Consider the following 16,878-nt stretch of genomic DNA (forward strand, 5'->3'; position numbering starts at 1 on the left):
TGACTTAGAGTACTTCCTACCTTATGTTTGATTGAAACTGAAATTTTCAAATGATTAAAATTTTGAAATTCTGATGATACTTTTTAAAAAATCTGGTATGATACAATTCTTCAATGCTAATTATTGTACTATAATTAATTTCAATGCTATTCATTTCTAATTTGCTCATCAATATTTTTGGTTGAAGTTTTTAATTTTAAGATTGGAAAAAAATACTTTGCTTTCTGAAGTATTAAGAACTATCTTATTTTTTAGAGCATTTCATTGAAGTTTTGTCTTACTTTTGGTTTAAAAATGTTAGGTTAATTGATATTTTCCATATTGATGCTATAAACATATTTTTTCCCCCTTTAGCTTGTATTTATTATTGATTGAAAAACTTGTGAACTTGTTGGAAAATGGAAACCTGTAAGTATATATTTTTTCTTCTGAATCTTGTATGTTCAACTTAATTTTATAATTTTTTATAAGTATTTATCTACTACTTCACCAAACACTAATTCCAGCCATATCATTATATTCCAATTTACTGTCATTAATGAGTTTTGTTGGAAATGAAGGTGGTCGCCTCAAGCTTGTTAGGGAAAATATCTTGTTACCTATATTCTTCCCCGGTTCAAACCTGGGACCCAGCGGCAACCTTCACAGTAGTACAAATACAAATGCCACCACAGACAAAATGCCCATAGAGGTATCTGAGAAAAGATGCCTATGAAAAGTATGGATGTCAAATATGCATCTAAACTATATAAAAAATATAGCAACCCAATAAGAGCAATAAAAACCAATAATTATGATAATACCAATAATAAAGGATCTGTACTTGGCCCCATCATTTTCGATTTATGTTAATGATATTTAACAATTACAACTAAATGAACTAAATGGCAATATCATAGGTTACGTGGATGATACAGCAATAGTTATTTCTGATCAAAATCAATCAACTCTCAAAATTAAAGAGGAATCTGATATTTCAATAATTTCTAACTGGTTAAAATGCAATAAACTAACTCTTAATCTAAAAAAAACCAAATTCATTTATTTTCAATTATACACAACTAAAAACAGAGAACCTGTCATAATCCAGTGTCATACAAATGACTGTCCACGGGAACATTGTGCTTGCAAACAAATTTCAGAAACAGATGAATTTAATTATCTGGGTGTTGTTTTCAATAAAAATATTAAATGGAAATCCCAAGCAGTAGCGATAAGCAATAAATTAAAATTTATTAACATCATTGATCTATATATTTCGCTTGGGTACTGCCAGTTATACAATATGTTATCACAGTTTGGGGTGGTAACTATGAGACTAATATTAGTATGGTCAGTAGTTCTTTTCAAAAAGTAATCAACAATATATCACAAAAATATTCATGATCCAGGGTTTCAATAATGACTAGATTCAATACTCATAAACTTGACCTTTATAAAACAATATTATTTATTCAGAAAAACCCTGCTTGGGGTTCAAAATAAAACACACAGTGAGACAAACAAGACTAACAAGAATCCAATACGAAGTGATAAAATCATAATATGGAAACAATTTTTATATATGGCATCTAAATCAGTGGTTCTCAACCTTTTTTGACTTGCGGAGCCCTTTTTAGTAAAAAAATTCTATGGCGGAGCCCTGTATATATATATAGGCCCATTTTTTAATTATTCATTAAATTTATTGATTTACTTTTACTATTTAAAAATATTTATAACTATTTTTTAAATTTTACTGGTTTTTTAAATTTCCTCGAGCGGCCGCGGAGCCCCTGGAGAGTGCAGAAGGAGCCCCAAGGGCTCCGCGGAGCACTGGTTGAAAACCGCTGATCTAAATCATGATATAAAATTGGAAAAATGTATTTAAAAATTTAAACGATTACTAATTATTGATATCAATCAAATCTCTTGAGTAATAAATGGAATGAAATCTGTCTTCTTTTTTTAAGTATCTTATATTTGACTGTGCTTGTGTTTTTGTAATCTGATCAATTTTAAATTTCAAATGAGCATGGAAAATTTATGGTTGCAAATTAATGACATCAATTTCTCAATGTGCAAGCATAGCGAATACTAATTTTTATGTACTCAAGTCAAGATATGAGTGCTGTTTTTTACATGGTTGATCTGTTGCAAGTATTATCAATTAATGAACCCTGGACTGGTTCGATCCCTTGGGTTAATATTGGAATTTAATATGTGTTTATGTGTGTGTTCTGTATTTGTCTTTATGTTTTAATTAAATTTCAAATTTTAAAATATAAATATACTGCTCATAAAAAATTATGGTTGTCCCATCTAAGTATGTATAGCTTCTTGATTTATCCCAATATGTTTATTGTATGTCTTTTTAAATGTGTAAATCATGTTAGAATTCACAACCCCTGGGGGCAAGGTATTCCACTTATTCACAAATAAGTAGATAAGCATCATGCCACTTGGGCGCAGTATTTTACTGCTCTTGTTCTTTCTTTCAAAAATTCAAAAAGGCGCTGCAGCTTTCAATCTGAATTATTTTTCTCTATTGAAGACAAAAACATTTCCAGGAGTTCATTTACGCAGATTACAACATATTTTGTGTTATAATGATCTAAATTTGGAAAGTCACTTTATAATTTCACTTACAAACTAGCTTAGAATTACATGGCATAGTGCTGCAATTTTGTCATGTTCTTATAAAACTCATTTTAAACTCGACAATCTACTATTTCAATCATGTATTTAATATAAAAAAGTATCTATTTCTACAAAATTTGTGGAAATATTAAAAAAATACTTTGTGTGTAAAAATAAAGCAATAACTTTTTTGTTTAAGTTTTATGTGACATGCAACATATGGTGTGTATGAATTTGGCAGCACTATAAAGACATGTTAACACTTTGTGCTATTGAAATGAATCGGGAAAAAAAAGTAAAATGGAATAGATATATCAAATGATGATTTGTTTTATATAAATTAAATGACTTACAATCAACTTTTTTGCATGTTATTTGAAATAAAACACCTTAATTACTTTTTTTAAGGCACTGGAGACAGTATCATTTAGCATTTGTGATGCTACTAATACTTGCCAGATACGACGTCCATTTTCCTCCTTCAGCTGTACGTGTCATCACATCAAATCTAGTCCATGATGCAGTAGCTATTAGAAAAGTATGTTTTATTTTTGCTTTGATTCTTAAAATGTTTGTGTTACACATCAATCTGATTTGTTTCCATCACCGAAATATGCAAGAAAAAGATGACTTGAATATTTATATTTTTTTGTTTCTGGACAAGCAGCCGTTACCATTTTTCTACAGGAGCTATAACCACTACTTTTTGCGACTTTTTTGTAGGTTGCTATTTCTGCCTTGAGCGCCATCATGAAGCAGCAAAAGCAGAAACATCCAACTAGAATTGTAGATCCTCTAACAATTGATTGTAATAATCTTCCGCTCCATCCTTCCCTGGAGAAGCTACTTGAAAATGGTGAAAGGATGTCAAACTTATGGCTTCAATATAGCAGTGTCAGCAAACCAAACACCAAAGAGGCCTGGGAAAAAAGGAATTTCCTGCACAAAGCAACTTTTGGATTCAACTCTTGGCCAAAGTAAATAATTTATAAAGAATATACAGACTTTTTTCTATTTATTAGAATTTAAAGGCTTTAGTTTTAGTCAGGTATGAATTTTAAAGCTTTGAAAAGTCAGCATTAAGCCACCCAAGAAATTATAAAAGATCATTCCATTATTATACAAGGGTCAGAAAGAAGTGGTGCAGTGGTAACACTAGTCTCACTGTGCATAGGAACAAGAGGCGATTGTGGTTACGAGCATGTCTTAAGAGAATTCATAGTTGTCCAACGCATTTGTCGCCCATAATACTGTATAACTGACATATATTGAGTTACAATTTTGTTGTTTGAAATTAACTGCCCTTAGCAATGATTTTGGAGATCAAGAAGTGTAGGTGAACCTTTTAACAGGGAGATCGACACACATTTGCTCCTTCCAACTTCGAGGTGCAAATGTGTGCCAATCTCCTTGTTAAAAAGTCTTGCCATAGAAAGTAACAGGCTTAACAAGGGATAAGAGATCCCTTTTAAATGATAAAAACTACAGTAAAACCTCCCCCAACAAGCACTCCCCTTTAGCGGACACTTCTTATGATAACGGATGCTGTTTTAAAATTATTTTGACAGGTCCCTGTGTATTTTCCTGTCCATTAACAGATACTACTCATTAGCGGGCAAAATTTTCTGTCCCATGGGTGTCCGTCATCTAGAGGTTCTACTGTATATATCATGGAAAGGGGACAGGAGTATAAATAGGACCTAGTTTTGAGGGGGGAGAGCACACTGGCTAATTTCACCTTTTAGGGGGCACCTTCTATAAATGTTTCAAATTCGCAGAAATTTATTGAGACAGCATTTAAAGTTTTTTTTGTTTTGTTGATATTTTAACACTTTTCATTTACACCCCCCCCCCCCCCCCCTGGGTCTCTTAAGGATGGGGCATCAGGATTTTTACAAGATTCTTAGGTAGGGCATGGCGAAGAAAGAGTTGGAAACCACTGCTTTATATCTTTCAAATAGGAGTCTGTGCCTTGGACCTCTTTCACCAGTTTATAGACCATTGAAAGGGCATTGTTTCCATTTCTCTGCCAGAGATGTTGTTCTGTAAGCAATGTAGCATAGGACAGCGCTGGACAACTCCTAGTCACCATGGTGGACTAAAAAATTGGTATTGGTGCCTAAAATTTTTTTTGTGTGTAGTCAATGAATTGTAGGCTGAGAATGAGGCTCACAGCATGTTCGGAATTTATAGCAGCAGCATATCTGCCAACATGAAAGAGGGTCACTATGCCCTGAAAAAGTCAAAAGAAGCACTATCTTGGACCTTTTTCTTTGGGTAAACATTTGTTTGGCACCTAAATTTTTTTTTGTGATTTGTCCAGCCCTGGCATAGGATATCAAGGGCATTGATAGCAATGGCATCGCCACTGGTGTCTAGTATCTTTAATAGATATGGAACAAGTTATGAATATGTTTGGAAGTCGCATTAGAAGAATGTAACAATTTGCAGGTTATATAGAATAAGTTTTTGTATGTGTTGCCATTGCTTTCTTTTGTAAAAAGATGATCATTTACTGGTTTTTTTTTACTTCCGTTGCTGTAATTTTAATAGTGTTTTGACTTTCCTTATTCTCTTGAATCAGGGCTTTGAAATTATATTGTCCAGATTCAGAACAGCCGAAAATTGATAGAAGCTATGATGAACTGAAAGAGGTAGATTTAGCTTTTGTTCACACATAATTTGTTAGTGTGTTGAGAGTTCTTGATATTTAACCACAGTATCTGGGTTCTACGATTATCCTCTTCGTTCCAGAGGTCAACATATGTGGACCCTCATGTTTGAGTAGTAGTAATTTGTTTTATTTATGCAATTTCTTTTTTTTGTAAATTAAAAAAAAATGTTTGTAAAATTGTTATTGAAATGCTTTTTTTCTCCCACTAAAACAGGAAGAGAAGCCTATTTATGATTGCTTTTCACAGCACGAATTCCTCGATAACTTGATCAAGTACTATTCTTTGGAAGGTTTAGAGGTTTTTGATCCAACCAGATGTGATTTATTCAAGGTATCGTTCATGCATGAAGTCATATTTTAGATAATAAAGAAGGTGGATAATATACAGAAGTTCTGGAACACATTTAAGAAATTAATAAAAATCAACCACACAATTGACATAAAAAGGTGCAGTTTGTGCCAGAATAATTGCCAGGACCTAGAGTTCAAATTCCACTCTCAGGTGGAGCTGTAAAACGAAAACCCGACATAACACATAAAATGTAACAAAAAGCACAAAATTAATCTTTATGGCAATTTGCATTGCATAAAATTATCACATTTCATTATAAGCACCCTTTTTAGCTCGAGCTACGTCTAAACGAGGGAAAGGGTTCTCATGTCAAAACATTCTAGTTTTATGTAATGTGAATTGTCATAAACATTAATTATGCACTTCTTGTGTTGCTTGGATATAATATAGCTAACAAATTTGCAAGGGTTTAGTGTAGGATTAAATGCCTGCAGGAATTTTCAGAATAATTTTTTTATTTCTTAAGTTCTTTATAATTTCAAATTGGAACCTCTGCTTTGGACTGTTATGTTATATAACAAAATTTATGGATTTTCTTGCCAAACCCTCTGCTGTATCTGATGTTCATTTATTTGAGAATTTGCTACAAGTGAAATTTTTTAACACAGTTCTGTTATTACAGGCTTACAGGGGTGAAAAAAATCATTATAGCTAATTCTTTGTTCTATTATTTTAAGCTTGACAATGCAATTTTTTTTTCGTGAACATGAACAAAAAAAAAATCTAATCTCAAAATGATAGCTATACTTAAATATTTTAACATTTCAAAATTAAAATTCATCATTCACTTGTGATATTCTGTTGTTTTTATCGTAGCTTGGATGGAATCATTCACAAGATTACTTACGATTTTTATTCAATGGCTATGACTTTTCTGTTCTTGTGTGTGAGTAAAATTCCAATTCATAGTGTTTATTCAAGATATTGATTCCTCTTCAAGGGCTTGTTCCGGAATTTTGGTGATACTTTCCTCGCAGCTTTTTGCGAGAAACTCAAAGTATTGGTGGAAGACAAACAAGAGAGCAGTCAAATATGTGCAGCTGAAATAATTAGTGGCATCATCAGGGGATCGAAACACTGGAGTTTTGAAAAGGTATCCTCACATAAGTGACAACCATATTTAGTATGGCACTTTTGTTTTTCTAGTTTTTTTCAGCCACCGTACTTGGATGATTAGCCTGCTGTGGTGTTTGCATTTACATTGTTTGTGTATTCAGAATCGGTGTGTGACATGCAGTGTTGAGATTTGTTTAGCAACCAGTGAAGTAAGCAAGTGTAACTGAAGAGAAAAATTTCCAGTCATAATTTGCTATATACGGGGTTGCCACTACTAAACTGACATTACTCAAAGCCATCTTATGGTAACAACCAGGATGGTATAAAATTCATATGGGAACTAATAAAGACATGGGAATAAGGATTCCCTAAAAAAAAAAATCAGTGTGGCAAATTGCTGATAGAGGGAAATGTGGCATATATTCTATAGTCTTGTAATGGAAGGGAAAACAAATTATAGCAGATAAAACAATCTGCACATTATTTTTTATTCAGTACTTTGAAATTCACGTACACAGTGTACTCACTGCTCTTGAGGACCAGGAATTGCATACTTTCCACAACAACATCCTAATGTAATTTTGTTTTTATAGACCAAATTTGACAATTTTACTAAAAATTAGCATTTCAGGGCTTTCAGCTGTATTTTATGCAGATTTTAAACTTTGTATGCTACCCTTCTCTCTAGGAAATTTTTAGAAATGATTTTTTTTCGCCAAATCATTCCTTTTTTTGTTTTTATTTGTGGCTGTATGAAATTTTGTGCCGTTTTGATTGTTAGATGAAGCTACGGATGGCTTTAAGTAGTGTCATTTTATTTATGGCAGTCCTGTATTTATTTTCTAAAGAAATGTTTCATTTATGAAAAGTTTATGAAATCATGATTCTTGTATGAGAATCTTACGGGGGGATTGCTTACAAGAGTGAAAAAAATCATTTTAGCTAATGCTTTGTTCTATTATTTTAAGCTTGATAATGCTTATATATATTTTTTTCTGAACTTGAACAAAAAATCCATTCTCTCAAAATCTTAATGTACTTAATTTTGATACTGTACTTTTTGTACTGTACTTAAATTTGAACATTTCAAAATTAAAACACATTCACTTGTAATATTCTGCTGTTTTTATCTTTGCTGTGTTTCTGATTTGTTGTTGCATAGATACCGCTGGATATTCCAAACTTTGCTCTAACTTCACTTTTACGTATTTTGTTTTTTCATACTTTTTCCTTTATGTGGATGCAGGTTGAAGTTTTGAAAGAGTCAATCGTTCCTATATTGAGAAGTGCCTTTAGAAATCTCACCCATGAGACGAGGGACAACTGGGGGATGTGCATATCCAATATATTTGTAAGTTCGAATTTTGCCAATATATCATTATCTATATATTTATTCAGTAAAATCTCTATCTCAAAAATAATGGGACAGAAAAAACTTTTTGTCAAAAAATGAGTTTTTTAAAAATAGTTTTTATGTAACAAAGAAGATGATGACAAAAATGAAAAAAAATTCAATAGTGAAAACTAAAGTACACAGTGAAACGCCCATGTACCAATACTCAATTGCAGGAACTTATAATTAAAGAAAGTTATAGGTGGAATATATTGATGTGTGCTATGAAATGTGCAATCAGGAACGAAGAGCAATATTGTTATATAGTAGATTATTCTTGTAGAGAGTATCAGTTACTTCTCACTGTACTATATTTAAACCTAGTCTTACTTTTCCTACTTTTTTACAAAATCCTATCAACAAAATTTGTGTAATTGGTTTTAATTGAGCAGGGAATCATCCATATATTGCCAAATATTACAAACTTGTAGATTACGTTATTGATTCCACCAAAGGCAGAAATTGTATCATTTTTCAGGTTATTTGAGGGTGTATGTGGGCGATTTGGTTTATTAATTCTTAATTTGCTTAATTTGAGTTTTCAACAAGTAGTGTAGTCATTAAAAACTTTAATTATTATAAGAAGCTTGCAGTTAGTTATTGTTTTGTATCTTGTCTGTCTGGATGTAAAAAATAATTTTGTATTTACTACTTCATGGTCTTGGACAGTAGCTAACATTCATCATTCAAAATTATGGTGCACATTTTGTGTGTGGGTGAAACAACAGTTTGCATTACAAAGCAGTTGGATACATAGGCCTATTCTACATTAGGTGATTCTGATGCTACCCAATAGCATTCAGTTGTCTTCTGTATTTTTAGGGCATGTACAGAGGAATAAACAATGTATATAATACTTAGGGAAGAGCTAGAAATGAAACTTTCATTTTTCAAAAATGATTACACTGGTACTGAACAGTAAAATATAAACAAATCCCTTTAAAAATTGTATGGCAATGCAGTAAAACCATCTGGTTCACCTTGACTTATTTATATCGGACCTTGTAATTTACACGTTCTGCACTGTACTTTTGGAAGTGGTATCAAAAGAGCATCATTCTTAAAAAACTTACATGTCTTCATAATTTGCTGTACGCATTGTTTAAGAGAGTTGACGGAGTGGACTGTGAAGGACTCCAAAAAAAAAAAAATGTAATTTATATTGTGAGGGGAGACAGAAAATAATTATCTGTGGTTGCTAATCCCCTATTTTGGCCAAAAATTGTTTTGTTTCCAAGTCATTTCTGCCATTTTCCTTTGGCTCGAGTCAATCTTATAGGATACTGAAATAGTGTGCTGTGTAAAAAAATAATTAATGTTCAATTTTTTCAAAAAAAAAAATTTTTTTTTAGGGATTTTTTTTATGTTATGATTATGTTGTATAAGGGGTACCCTCCCCATCCTACTTTTTCTAATTTTTTGAGTGGATCCCTGCATATACTCAAAAATTACTTCTGTGACCTTAGCAAAATCTCTCTTCGGCTTTCTCAAAATCATAGTCCCACTGAATGGATTCTTTTTACCCCGTGGCTCGCATAACCCATCATTGTTTAACTCATCCATTGATATCAAAGTGAGTAGGTTTCCAAACTTCCATCGCTCTTGCTTGATGTTGTTTTCATACTTGTTTCAGATGGTTTCTGTGTTTCTGATTTGTTGTTGTACGGATACCCCTGGGCATTCCGAACTTTGCTCTAACTTCTTCTTTTTTTTCATGATTAAATTTTCGGTTTAAAACCGAAACCTACAATTTTTTTTTTATTAGAGGCACATAAGTTCCCATTTCTTCAGCCAGTTCTTTGGTACTGCTTAACTTTTTAAATGAATGAATGGCATCTACTGATGACTAGGGTTACAATTACAGGATACTGAAATAGTGTGCTATGGAAAAAAAATAAATTTAAAAAAACATAGCTCTGATTTAATTTTTTAGCTCCAGGTGATATAACAGTTTTTTATCTGTGTCTGGGTCTCAAAGACTTTTGCAATTGAGAGGTTCAAAACAAAACTCTGTTACTGCATGGTGAAAATGCATTAATTTGATACACTAAATGCTTGGAATTTGTTTTCCTCTGAGATAATGAAGTTTGGGGATAGGAAGGTTCTGTATATTGCTCATGATAATAAACTATTTGTTCCTTCTTTCTGTGACTTTTGCATAATATGCATTCCTTATTCAGGATAACAGGGATCCTAATAAAGCATATTGGATATTGGATGTGATGTTAGAAGAACCAGTGGAAGAAGACAGCAGGTCCTGCATTGTATCAAAGTAAGAAGAAATTATATTAATTTATTAACCAAATTTCTGAGAAATCATAGTCTTTGTGACTGTAACAAACTCAAGTGAAATGCATTTTTTTTAATGTCATGTTAGGTTTCATTCACTGTTTATAATTTTATGATATTCTTCTATGTGTTTATAGTTGGCTTCGACTTCTATTTTATGTATTGAAGAATGTCAACTGGAGAGCATTTGAGATTCTTTATAGGCTGTTAGACTATGCACTGCCTCGGTTGAATCATCCTTATGCCAATATTAGAAAAGAAATAGCTAGGTGAGTTTTTGCTGGATGTTTGTGAGTTTGTGAAATTATACACTGCTCTGAAAAATAAAGGTGGCTTTCACAACAGTAATAATTTAAGTTTTAATAAATTTTTATGCAGAGAAACTGTAAATGAACTTATAGCTGCACCCTCATATACAGTGAAATTCCTATATGGCGATACTCAAGGAACCAAAGAGAGGTATTGTTATAGCTGGAATACTATGAATAGTACATCACAACCAATGAGTAATATCATTATACAGGCGATTATTATTGCAGAGGGTATTGTTATGTATGACTTTCACTGTATGTATTCAAAAACGGGGTGAAATTTTTTTTTTTACAAAAAAACTTTTTTTAATATGTGTAATTACAAGAGTTGAGAGTTTGTTAATTAGAGTACGGAATATTGCTCTGCACTTGCAGAAGAGCTGTTTTTAAAATTTTGACTGGCCCTAAATGTGTTAATCGATGTGCAATTGTTCTTTTCCGTATGTTTCAGACCTGTCCTTTATTGGGGAGGGGGCAATGGCTAAAATTGTCTACAGCCTTGGTGGTTTGAATGAAAAAAAAATGTCTCAGAACTGCTATGCGATTGTGTGGGCAGTGTGCTTGACTCTCTCCTCATAAGGTTCCATGTTTGAACCCTGTGCAGTGGTGGTTGGTTGAAGTTTGTTTTCTACAATTTTTCAACTGTTTCAAGGTGCGAATGTGAGCCAGTCTAACATTTGAAAAAGTCTCTCTGAACAGAGCAGCCTTTTTAATACCATACTTACATAACATAAAAACTCAAGCATTTGCCATTTTAACTTCAAAATATGGTAGACAGATGGTAGTGCCAGTATAACACAAAAACTTTGCCTGCATAATATGCCCCCCCCTCACATATATAATGCTCACACTGCATGCACCAATTCATTAGAAATTCCCCAGCGGGATGTTCATGATGTGCATGTACGGTTAAGTAGTAGTATGTCTCACTGATATTCTTGATGCATGGCTCATGCCAGTGAAAAATTCCAATCGAACCATTTGGTTTGAATGATTCAGAAAGCCTTCTACCAGCGGTGTACAGTGTGATTTCTGACTATAACCTCCAAAATTTTCTCATTGTTTTGGAGGGAGATAGCAAAAGGGATAGCAAGGGATAGCAAATGATCTGAGGATATTATTCTGATATCGTTGAATATAGGCAGTGCTCCATTTCTCTCTTGTTCTATTCTCATGTAGTATCACTAGTATGTAACATGCATGAATAATAATGCAAGTTATGTAACATGCATGAATAATAATGCAAGTTATGTAACATGCATAAAGATTATATTTTTGAAAAAAAAAATTTTTTCTCTTACAGTATACTATCAATCATCTTCAAATACGACGTTGCTGAGGTTTGTATGTCGGATGCAGCTGTTTTGAAATTGGCTCCACGTAGGGTACCTTTCATCAAGCATATCCTCCCACAGTTAGCGATTTTGGAATCCTCCAGTGATACTGTCTCAGACACTGATGAAGTTATGTCAGATGGACAAGAAATGTCTGACCTTAACGATTCCAATAGAAACAAAGCAAAGAACTTGTTACAAACAGGTTTGTAAATTATATATATATATGGTGAACGTTTCCTAAGATGGCCACTCGGCATTCTGGCCTTCTATCTATGGAGGTTTTTAGTGCATTCTAGTGTGGGGAATTTCCATTGGTACAGTTCTAAAGATTATCAAGGGACTAGAGAAACAGGATTAGATCAGAGAGTTCTCCAACTGTGTGCCCTGGTATGCCACCAACCCTTTGTCAGGGGCACCCTCCATGGGTGGAAAAAGTTTGAGAACCCATGGACTAAATTGCTGATAGAATATATTGTGTCTCTATGGATAGTATATATGGCTAGAAAGTAATGTTGTTATATAGGAGTATCACTGTATATTGAGAACACAACTAAATGTAATATCTAGATTGACCTCAAAACAAAAATTTTTGTGATAAGAACAAAATGCATGCCAGGATATTTTGCTATTTTACTGGAATAATTTTTGGAGATCAAAAACAATAGCTACTGGGGGAGGGCCGGAATACACATAACACATATTTATTACGCATTTTAGCACAAATTTTTAGCTATACAGTCAAATCTTGTTATATCAAACTCCAAGAGACCAGAGAAATCACTTTTTTAAAACAAAATTTTGTTATAAAGGAATTCCAGATTTTTACATTGTTCCTACGTAAACTTATCTGGGGGATTAGAAAACCGTTCATTAAAATGAGATTTTCACTATAACTGTATTCGTGAAAACGGGAATCAATTGTATATATGACACAAATATAAAGACGAAGATGGCAAACTAAACATGTTTGTAGGTATGGGAGTCACAGAATGCAATACAGTATAAGAAATATCTTCCTTGAGAGTTTGTGGGGGGGGGGGGGTTGAGACCAAAGTTTACATTGTCTGCCTCAGGTACCTTCGAATTCCATAATTTAGCTTTTTCCTATCAGCGCAGCTGAAAAAATAGGTGTCTGTTTCTCTGGTGTTATACAGTCGAATCCCATTATAACGAACGCCAAGAGACTGGAGGAATCACTTCGTTAAAACGAAATTTCATTATATAGGAATTCCAGGTTACCTAGCATTGTTCCTATGTAAACTTATTTGAGGGATTAGAAAAGTGTTTGTTAAAACAAGATTTTTGCTATAACCTTATTCGTTAAAACAGGATTCGACTGTATATCCATTGAGATCACTGGCTTGACTTAAAGACTATAAAAAGTTTATACCATCCTAAAAGTTAGATTCTCATAGAGAATCTCAAATCTAGCCATTGAAAGCATAGTCTGTTGAGATCATGGGCTGGCTTTGAAATTGGAAAATGGTGCTGTTGCTATTTAAAAACTTGCTTTAAATTTATGTCACGTATGTAGGTCTGCAAGTTAATGTTTTGATTTATCCTTTATGGTAGGGGTTCTCAACCTGTGCTGTGTGGAGCCCCAGTAATATGTCATGATAGCATTCCCCCCACCTTTAACATATTTAGAAGCCACACTTTTCTTATACCAGGAAACACTTCTAGTGTCTTTCCTTTCCTGGCTTAAGAATTGTAAGACGCACACCATTTATATAGATATAAGGTACCTGCGACATTTCGGCATCGTAGCTGTCTGTCAACACATTCAACAGACAAAGATCACACTACTCATGCATGTGCATGTTTGAACCAATAAAAGCATTGTTGGTTGTCAGACAATCGTACTCAACCAATTAGAGGAGTTTTCAACTGATTGAGAGTTAGCATTGATCGTGCTTTTTAGGCAGAGAGAGAATAGGGCCGCGTGGGGAAAGTTGCATTTAAATATGCTGTAACACTCTCTCTCACGACCCGGGAGGATGCCCCCGCCCCAATGATAATTAGTGGGAAAACAATTTATCATACATTAAATTGAACCCTTCCTAGAGGAGATGAGGGGTGAGTGACCACCTTTTGTTTTGGTTATCTGCAGGGAGAGTATTTAATGGATAATTTACCATATCAAGTTATTTTGTAAAGGAAACAGGGCTCGGCACGGGTCACTTTTTTCACTAAAAGTCATTTTTTTAGAAACACGTCACTTTTATTACGTATTTTCAGGCCCAGGTCATTTTTTTTAGCAAAAAAACCTCGGTCTCGCACGCTTTTCTGCTGTCAGTGTTTTTCTTTTCTTCAAGGAAGAACTTTAAAGGTTCAAGGTCGTTAATTTTCTCTCTCCCTTCATTGAACTACGATCGTTAGCTCCCTTCCCGTAGAACCCCTATACATGAAGGCGTCTTATCTTCCCGGGAGCATACCGTGTGACGTCAGCGTAACTTGATTTCAAGGCTCTTGGAAAGAAAGCTCCTTGGTTAAAGAGTCATTTTATGGAAAAGCCGGTCGGAAAAAAATAGCGTAAAAGGCGTACTTACAACAAAGAAATCCCCCCCCCCCCTACTACCATTCTTTCTTATTTCCCCACGCGTGCTCACTCGTTTTTTCATTTTCATCTTATTTTAAAATTGATCCTTTATTTTATTTGTTTTAAAAAGTTTTAATCCTAAGGGCCGAATTCCTTTCTTGGAGCATCGAGCAAGTTACATTTGTTGTTTATTCTATCGTTACTTTTGTTAATTTTTTTTAATATTTGAAATGACTATTGAAGAGAGCCCGTGCAGAAACTAACTTACGTGCAGCGGGAGAATACCAAAGCGCGCGTATTAAAGATGCGTACTATTAATATGTATTAAGCGTATTATTAATACGCTTTGGAGAATACTCTTGTAGGTGGCCAAGGTTAAAGAAGCTCGCCAAGTATTTTGAATTTACTTACAATTAAAAAAATCATTCGACTGAAAATCGCAATCTATCTAGAAATAAAATTTGTACTATTTTTCTAACTGGATTTAAATCTCAGCAAGAAACCGTAGCCCCAGGTATGATCAAAAGGAAAACTGTTTATGAAAAGATCACAGAATCCTGCAATTCAAGCAATTCAACGTTTAGTTTAACACAAGGGTTTCCAAATCAGATGAAAATTGGTCATCGGGCTAATAAAAACTCGGTGCATGCGAGCCGTAAATAGAGGTGGGCACACCGAGCACGCCTCTGACCCCTACTTTACACTTTTTTTCGTAATTTAAGGGGCCTAATATTAATTTTTTTTAATGCCCGGGGCCGTCAACAACCGACCTTTATCTGCTTCTGGCTGTAACTTAATTTAGAGCATCTTCACGATATCGATTGTTGACTTAATATCGGTGTTGTGTAAAACAATCCCCTTTTTAGACCTCGAAAGTTATTAAAACGTTTTTGTCTCGAGTCGCTGTTATGACCGCAATAGGAGAGGGCGGGGTCTGGTTCCACTTGTGTTGAATGAGGAAGAGTGCCAGGGTGCAGAGTTTACTCTTTTTCCGTTAAAAAAATGGATACCGGCCCCCGATGATAGTAAATTTTTGTTCGTACTTGCGGCCCGGGTTGCTACATACCGTGATCAGATCCAAAACTGGGGGGGGGGGGGGGAATGCCTCGAACGACATTTTTGATGGAATGGTATATTTAAGAAAAGGCAATTAAATTTATTTGCAAAATTATCGAATTTCACAGTCAAGGGGCAGTAAAATTACGTTTCCCCTCCAGAAAAAAAATATCGTATTACGGCCATGGTAAATCGGGAGCCTCGGGTGGTAGGGGGGGGGGCAAATTCACTGTTTTTGTTTGTTGAAAATTACGGGAGGAGTCGGAGCTAACGTGGCGAAGGGTAGGTAACCCTGACAGCAGCATCCATAAACTCGGTATCAACCGTATTTATAAACCCTGTATGTCGTTGACAGGGCCGTCTTAAGAGTATCATGGGCCCCTGGGCCAATTGATTTTTCGGAGGCCCTCCCAAACATTTTCGAAAATTTCAACCAGATCTCATTTTTGTGAGGCCCCTCTTCGCTTGAGGCCCCCGGGCCGAGCCCGGATGGTCCCATGCCTTAAGACGGCACTGGTCATTGATTCGATTTTTGTGTTCATTTTATCCTAATTTTCTGTATTTCCCGATATATTTCTATCGATTTTCGCATATTAGGTTGATTCATATTATAAATAATATATTTTTTTGTTATTTTATGTGCCCTTTGTGAGCCATCTTGAATTGACGCCGCAATACGGCGATTGATTGGCGCAGAAAAAAGCCGCCACGTTGGTGCTTACAAGATTCATGGGAAATTTACCGGTCTTATTATAGTCTTTTTCTGTTAAAAATTACAGGTGGAGGGGCCAAAATTATACTGTTTCTGCGTAAAGGAGTAAATGTTATCAGTAGCCTCTGCCATTGACGCTGGGGGGTGGGGGGTGTTGCCCTCCCTTAACGTATAACAATTAAAATAATTTAGTTAATTTAATAATTAAAATAATTTAGTTAATTTAATAATTAAAATAATTTAGTTAATTTAATAATTTAAATACTTTATTCAATTTAATAATTTATTTAATTCAGTTATTTAAGTAATATTTTAATTTAATAATTTAAAATAATATTGTAAAAATGTAATTTTATAGGGTTTTTTTAAAATCATTATAGTAAATTTCTTAAAATTTGTTGGAATACAAACCTAGGCATGTAAATAAAATTTGTACTAGTTAAAAAAAGTTTGAGTACATTTTGTATACTGTCATTCATAGCATAACATGAATGAAAAATCCACTGGAATGTAGATGGGACAAATTGTCTCATCAAAAAT

At 34.0% G+C, this 16,878-nt stretch overlaps 1 protein-coding gene across 1 annotated transcript in view; it reads left to right on the top strand.

Annotated features, from left to right (window-relative positions):
• Nucleotides 1–16,878, top strand: part of LOC149080844 (proteasome activator complex subunit 4-like) — a 61,055-nt gene that overhangs the window by 28,735 nt on the left and 15,442 nt on the right. The window contains exons 30-39 of the mRNA XM_089237512.1: nucleotides 355–408; nucleotides 3,028–3,157; nucleotides 3,343–3,596; nucleotides 5,204–5,273; nucleotides 5,508–5,624; nucleotides 6,586–6,738; nucleotides 7,948–8,052; nucleotides 10,275–10,366; nucleotides 10,521–10,652; nucleotides 11,998–12,233. Of these exons, the coding sequence (XP_089093638.1) occupies nucleotides 355–408; nucleotides 3,028–3,157; nucleotides 3,343–3,596; nucleotides 5,204–5,273; nucleotides 5,508–5,624; nucleotides 6,586–6,738; nucleotides 7,948–8,052; nucleotides 10,275–10,366; nucleotides 10,521–10,652; nucleotides 11,998–12,233 (1,343 nt within the window). The remainder of the gene's footprint in view (nucleotides 1–354; nucleotides 409–3,027; nucleotides 3,158–3,342; nucleotides 3,597–5,203; nucleotides 5,274–5,507; nucleotides 5,625–6,585; nucleotides 6,739–7,947; nucleotides 8,053–10,274; nucleotides 10,367–10,520; nucleotides 10,653–11,997; nucleotides 12,234–16,878) is intronic.

The sequence above is a fragment of the Pholcus phalangioides genome, unplaced genomic scaffold (genome assembly GCF_987345545.1).
Source record: "Pholcus phalangioides strain wild (caught in Gottingen) unplaced genomic scaffold, Ppha-v1.0 ptg000010l_1, whole genome shotgun sequence".
Classification (NCBI taxonomy): Eukaryota; Metazoa; Arthropoda; class Arachnida; order Araneae; family Pholcidae; genus Pholcus; species Pholcus phalangioides.